This window comes from Camelus ferus, chromosome 21 (assembly GCF_009834535.1).
Source record: "Camelus ferus isolate YT-003-E chromosome 21, BCGSAC_Cfer_1.0, whole genome shotgun sequence".
NCBI lineage: Eukaryota > Metazoa > Chordata > Mammalia > Artiodactyla > Camelidae > Camelus > Camelus ferus.
In genome coordinates, this window is record NC_045716.1 from 19,775,976 (window position 1) to 19,783,298 (window position 7,323).

General features: G+C 38.7%; 1 protein-coding gene across 1 annotated transcript; it reads left to right on the forward strand.

Annotated features, from left to right (window-relative positions):
• The first annotated feature begins 900 nt into the window (after window positions 1-900).
• LOC102507053 (olfactory receptor 10K2) lies at window positions 901-1,845 on the forward strand. Its single transcript, XM_006178295.2, has one exon. The coding sequence runs from the start codon at window positions 901-903 to the stop codon at window positions 1,843-1,845; it is 945 nt and encodes a 314-aa protein (XP_006178357.2).
• Window positions 1,846-7,323: the final 5,478 nt, after the last annotated feature.

A 7,323-nucleotide genomic window follows, 5' to 3' on the forward strand; every position in this document is an offset into this window, starting at 1 on the left:
GAGCAAAATTTTTGAGGAGGGGAGTGATAGGATACAATTATATTTCAGAAGATTAGTCTGGCTGGCATCAGGAGTAGGATGGACTTGGAGAAATGTGAGACTGGTGATGGGAAAGATCTCCATAATGTGATTTCTGTAGGAGTTAAGAAAATTGATGAAAATGGGCAAGAGTCCTGAAGAAAGACTGTGTTCTCTCTGCTGGAGGAAAGACTCTGAGATAGGCATTGGAGGAGGTATAGAAGTATTCCATCTTGGATAACTTCTTCCAGATTTGGGAACAGAATACAGATACAGAAGCAAAGAGTCACCTTAATGAGAGTTTAAGAAGGTGGAACTGGTGATCCACACCAGGAAGTAAGGCAAGCAGAGTTGGATAGAATGTAGGTGTAGGTTATGGAAAGATTAAACTAAGGTGTGGGTATAAGGAGAATGATAATGAAAAGCTATTGCAGAGTATATATAAAGTTATTTAGAGAGTTATATATATAAATGTAGTGCATTCAGATAATTTATTTTGCAACTGTAGGAACATGGGAGGATGTGAAGACAGTAAAACCAAATGGACTAGCATTGCAGAGCCTAGAGAGGCTGAGAATTTTAACATCAGCCCCATCCTGGGAAGTGAGATGAAGGGAGAGTTGAATCTGAGAAGTGTCGAGAACATTTTGTCTATGGTGTTATAAATACTGTGGCGACTCAAACTTGGACGCACACTTTGCACAATTTTTGATATTTCTTCATGTCTTACAAAACCAGGAAGAGGAGGAATGAGGCAGAACTCAAAATCTGAGAACACATGTCTTGTAGTTATTAATTTCCTGTGATTCTATAATTTTAATGGATTTTCCTCAGTACCATCTTCTCCTCTCTCTCAGACTGTCTCCTGAAGCTGTACCTTCCATGGAGTGGGTCAATGAGACGCTGGTGAGAGAGTTTGTCTTCCTCGGCTTCTCCTCTCTAGCCGGGCTGCAGCGGCTGCTCTTTGTTGTCTTCCTGCTCGTCTACCTGTTCACTCTGGGCACCAACGCCGTCATCATTTTCAACATTGTGCTGGACAGAGCCCTGCACACCCCCATGTACTTCTTCCTTGCTGTACTCTCCTGCTCTGAGACTTGCTACACCTTCGTCATTGTACCCAAGATGCTGGTGGACCTGCTGGCCCAGAAGAAGACCATCTCCTTCCTGGGCTGTGCCATCCAGATGTTCACCTTCCTCTTCCTAGGCTGTTTTCACTCCTTCCTGCTGGCAGCCATGGGTTATGATCGCTACGTGGCCATCTGTAACCCTCTGCGCTACACGGTGCTCATGGGGCATGGGGTGTGTGTGGGACTAGTGGCTGCTGCCTGTTTCTGTGGCTTTACTGTTGCACAGATCATCACATCCATGGTGTTTCACCTGCCCTTCCACTCCTCCAACCAACTACACCACTTCTTCTGTGACATTTCTCCTGTTCTCAAGGTGGCATCTCACCATACCCACTTTTGTCAGATTGTCATTATCACGCTCTGTGCATTGGTCTTGGTTATCCCCCTGTTACTGATTTTGGTATCCTATGTTCACATCATCTCTGCCATACTTCAATTTCCTTCCACATTAGGCAGGTACAAAGCTTTCTCTACCTGTGCTTCTCACCTCATTGTTGTCATTGTCCATTATGGCTGTGCCTCCTTTATCTACTTAAGGATTAAGTCCAACTACTCCTCAAGCCAGGATGCTCTCATATCAGTATCTTATACTATCCTAACTCCATTGTTCAATCCAGTGGTTTACAGCTTGAGAAATAAAGAGTTCAAATCAGCTCTTCAAAGAGTTGTGGGAAGAACAATTTCTCTGCCACAACATTAATCTAGATCCCACTCTTTGTACTTAATAAAACACAAAGTACATGGGGAAAAATTCCCAGAGCAAAAATGATCAAGCAATTGAGTATAGTGTTCAAGAACAGAGATCATTTCTCCTTCATTTCCAAACATAAATTTTAAAAAACAGCATATTTTCATGATCACATAAATTATTGCCTACTGAAGCTTTTTTCAACTGAGAGAAAAATAATGGATGGCTGTTGTAAGAAAACATAAATATGCTCAGAATTCTAGCTTCGGCAAAAACTATTACGCAATCACAGCCAGAATGGAAATCAACCTTGCAAAATATTGCACAACCCTAACTGTCTGGTTTAGGGACTCAGGAACGTCTGGTCTCTGTATTTCTCCTTTTCTGAATGTTTCTTGAATCTCAGGTCTTTCAATATAGTCAGGTCACAATTTTTAAATGAGATAACATATATAAAGTTACAATTTTTGGTGCATAAGTTATATCCAATTAATGTTCAAGTAAGAACGTTATACAGAAAATTATTTATTTCTGTATTTCTAATTTATTAATGGGAGCTGGGGGTTTTTTAAATAAATTTTTATGCACTGATAAGAATCTAAATTTAGTCAACACCACCTCCATGAAGATATTCACAGGGGACACAGGTGAAAAAGAAGACCTAAAACCACACAGAGTAGGCAAGAAAGGCAGGCTGAGCTTAATCCCATTTCATTTATTATTCACCAAATAGAAAAGTCCATGTGAAGAGCAAACAGGTTCTGTCTCCATGAAGCACAGGAGTCTTCCTTCACGTGCATTTCAGGTTAGAATGTGAGCTAGACATTTTACTTATCTATCCTTCCTGCAGGACTGAGAACAACCGGGGGCGCTCCATGGAGAGAATTGCATCTTCACTTCATATTTATTTTCAATATCCACTTGTCAGTAAAGATCTTCCCACTGAATCATTTTGTTTCTTAGTCTTTTCCTTTTCTCCCACCAGTCTCCTCGTCAATGACATAAACCCCTCGTCCAGGGGTTGAATTAAGAGGGAAGGAACCGGAATGCTTTATTCACAGGCCCAGTTTTACTGTGGGCTGCTGAACTTGTCTGCTAAGAAAGCCAACTGCATTTCTTCCATCCCTTGGAGCTTGAGACTTGCCTCAAGTCTCAGACCTGAAGGTCACAAAGACTAAAGCAAATTTAATTTCTTTGGCCACCAAATCCTCATTTCCTTGGGCCTGTTGCTCAGCCCAGACTTCTAGCCTATTAAGTTGTCTCATGAAAAGGAAATAAACTTACAATCCCTAATGTGAATTAGTTTAATGCGAAATTAGATTTCTGATGATTTTAATGAGGTATTAATAATTTCACATATTTTCAGAAAACCAGCCATTATAAAATAAAAGATTTAATTCTACTTTAGCTAGCCTACTTCTGGACATTTCTTCCAGACATCTTTCATTTGAGAAGACAAATCCTCAGAAAAGCATACACATTTTCATATGTGTAAAGCCGTCCTCTTCCTATAGCCCTTGCAATTAAAGCGTGACCATGGCATGCGTACTTGTCTCAAAAAGTCATTGAGCCCAATGACCAGAAATACAATCAGTATGTAACTAATACAAGAGGTTGATCAGCTCATGGCAAAAGCAGGCTTCTGAAAATCCCCGTCTTCTATAAAAATATCCCTAGTTCTTCCTGGACTAACTGACTCAACTTTCATGTGTTAATTCTAACTCACTCAATGTTCATGAAGCAACTTCCTATGCCTCTTCCCCCACAAAAATTTCTGTACTTAATGAGATGATTTTTCCAACCACTTCATCTTATCTTGAACTTTCCCCTATGGAAAATCTTTTTGAAACTGAATTCACCTTTTGCTTTTTCACTTCTTATGTCCCACTCAAGGAAGTTGCTCATTTCCCCTGATGAATTCTTTATTAGCGAGGTATAAAGAACCTGTATCAAACATTATGCAGTAATCATTCCCAGGGGGCTTGAAAACACAACTACAGAGCGGATGTTGTATCTATCTGGGCTTGGCAAAAGACCAAAAGAGACGTCACTGGTAACCATAAGCGGTTCAACTGGTCCAACAGCTCAGAAGCAGTTTGTAGACGTGAACTCTGCAGAGCAGTGATCCAGGAGAGTAGGGGGATGTGCTAGATGCTTTGTCTGTGCTACAGGACTCTGAAAGTTTAAGAATGAATCCCTGAAGAGCCTACAAATGAGGGTATCAAGAGTGAAGTGTTAGGTCTGGGGTGTGTGAGTTCCTTTGGAAGCTCAACATGGCTATGTGAAGGGACTAATGGAAAGTGTTTGCAAAAATGGGAAATTTAAATTATTTACTTCACAAAATATCTAGAAATATATTTAACAATTTCTTGTCAAAATCAATTAAAGTGAAGCCATAAAGAAACATACGGAATAAAACTTGAATAAATATAGAGACACAATTTATACAAGGACAAGATGTCTCAGTTTTGTAAAGATACCAACTGTCCTTATCTCACCTTTAAATTCAAATCAATTCCACTTAAATATTCATTTTTTGATAATGTGATAAATATTCCTGAATTTTAAATATAATGCTAATCATGAATTTCCCCAAATCACCTTTATATACATATGTAGAAGTATTTATGTGTGTGTATCTTTGTGTATTCAGTTTCTTTAAAACTTTTAAGATAAGCTAAATAAGGATTTTTATCCCTGTATTACTGTTGTAAACACTGGATATGGCAGAGATTACATGAATTATCATTGTCGCACCGCAGGTACATGGCAAAGAGTGCAGTCTCCTTACTCCTTTCCCAGAGCTTGTTTGAATTCTCACTCCACGGGCATGTCCAGTGCCACTGTCCCTGCTGCCTCCTGCTGTGACTAAGGCACACTAGCATCGCCCCAACAAAGATGGAAACTATTTTCCACACCTTGTCACACACCCACGGACACCACAGCCCCCTCCTCCTGCAGTGACACGAGGTCAGTTCTAAGCTTGACCTCATAAATCCACCAGCACCACTGCCTCCCCCTCACTTCCCACAGTCTGGGGACAGCCAAAGGGAAAGTCTGCAAGGAAAGAGGACGCGTTCTTCTGTCCTGAAGTTACTCTGTGACCTAGAAAATTACTAAGAGTGAACTACTTTCTTACTCTGGGCCCCAGGCTACATGTCTGTAAAGAAAGGAGACTGATACCTTCTGCTATGTTGGTCTATGTCTTCATTTAAATGAGATAAAGATGAGACTGTTTTGAAGTGTTAAGTATGGTAGAAAGACAAACCGTCTAGTGTCGTAATTATCTGGTAGTAACTGATCTTCCTGGGTCACCAGACTCCTCCTGAAATCTCTGTTCCTATTAGTCTCTCCACTGCTAAATTAAGGATGCTCACGAGTCCCAACCCAAGAAAATACGGTATCAAATCCCTCTCTTCCCCAAAACTTCAGAACGCACAGTTTACAACCAACAAAGGTAGGCACTTCAGGCTGGCCTTAAGGTCCTCCGTGAGCTGTCCTCAGATTCCTCTCTCCTCACGTCTGCCCCTCCAGTTGTCTCATTCTATTCAGAGTTCCTAAATACGCAGAACGTATTTGCACCACACGTTCTGCATCGGTCTGCTGAGGCTGCCGTGACAAAGCACTGCAGACGGGGTGAGCTAAACAACAGAAATTAATTCTCACACAGACTGAAAGCTAGAAGTCCCTGTTAAGACTGTCAGCAGGGATGGCTTCTTCTGCAGCCTTCCTCCTTGACTTGTCAGCTATTTTCAAACAAATTTCTATTCTTTAATTGTGGTGAAAAAAATTACCTTTTGCTTTATGTTCCTATTGGAAGATTCTTAGTGGTTTTACTTGTTTTTTTTTTTTTAATTAAAATATACTCAATTATTTAAAAGTAAATTTAAAACTATCTAAATAACATGTGATCCTCAGAATAGTAACAAGTACCAATATATAAATTAGATCCTGAAATGTCCTCCTTTCTGCAACGTTATTATTGTTGAATTTCCACTATTTGTTGTTAGACTGATTATATATACACATGCACACACAAACACACGTTACCTAGATAGATAAGGAGAGAGGCATGATAGATAGATAGATGATAGATGCTAGATGATAGACAGATAGACAGATAGACAGATAATCTGATATCCATCTTTAAATTATACTGCAATGTTTTTTTCTGCCAGAATACATTATGAACTTCTTTCAAGTCTATATTCATGATTGAATCTAATTCTTTTTTGAGAGATAATTCACATGCTATAATAATTACTCTTTTGAAATGTTGATTCAATAGCTTTTAGTATATTCACAAAGTTGATCGACTACCACCACTATTTAATTAGCCCAAAAAGAAACCCCACATGCATTACATTTTCATTAGCCTGAAAAGAAACCCCATATGCGTTACAGTCATCTCCTCTTCCACCAGCAACCTCTACTCCGCTTTCTGTCTCTATGGATTTGCCTGTTCTAAACATTTCATATGAATGGAATCATACAATGTGTTGTCTTTTGTATATGGTTCGTTTTACTTAGCATAAGGGTCATCTGTGTTGTACTATGTATCGTGACCTTGTGCCTTTTTATGGCTGAATAATATTTCCTTGCATAGATACACCAAATTTGTTTATCCATTCATTGATTCACATTTGAGTTGTTCTCACTTTTTGGATATTATGGATGATATTTCTATGAAAAATCATGTGCAAGTCTTTGTATGAATATATGTATTTAATTTGCTTGGATATGGACATAGCAGTTTTTTTCCTTCTTTCTCCTCTTTCAGCCTACCTTTGTGATTCATGATTTTCCACAGTGATATGCTCTGACTTCTATTTCTGTATCTCTTTTTGAATATAGTATAGATGTTTGCTTTGTGGATACCATGAGGCTTACATAAGATATCTCAAAATTTCACAGTTCGTTTTACACTGATAGTGACGTATTTTGATTGCATAAAAACTCTACCCTTTTACTCTTTCTTTTTTAAGTTTTTAAGGTCAGAATTAACCCTTTGTATAGCTCGTATTCATTAAGAAATTGTAGCAGTTGTACTTATTCTAATACTTTTCTCCTTAACCTTTATACTGCATTTGAATTTACTTCATCATATTACAGAATCCCAGTTCTCTAAATCTGACTATATATTTACCTTTTCCAGTGTTGTTTACTTTCATGTGTTTTCATGTTACTAATTACCATCCTTTCATTACTGCCTGAAGAACTCCTTTCAGCATTTTTTTGCAAGGCAGATCTAGTGGTGATGGATGAACTCCCCCAGAGTTTTTTTAATCTGGCAAAATTTTAATTTCCCTTTGATTTCTGAAAAATAACTTGGCCGATAAAGTACTCATGGCTGGCAATTTTTAAAAACTTCAGCACATTAAATATATCATCCCACTCTCTCCTGGCCTGTAAAGTTTCTGCTGAGAAATTTCATGATAGCCTATGGGGGTTCCTTTGTAGGATGAAATCTTTATTTTCTTGCTGCTTTTA

Bases quoted from the DNA above. Each gene is read 5' to 3' on its own strand.
- LOC102507053 (XM_006178295.2), top strand. From the start codon at position 901: ATGGAGTGGGTCAATGAGACGCTGGTGAGAGAGTTTGTCTTCCTCGGC.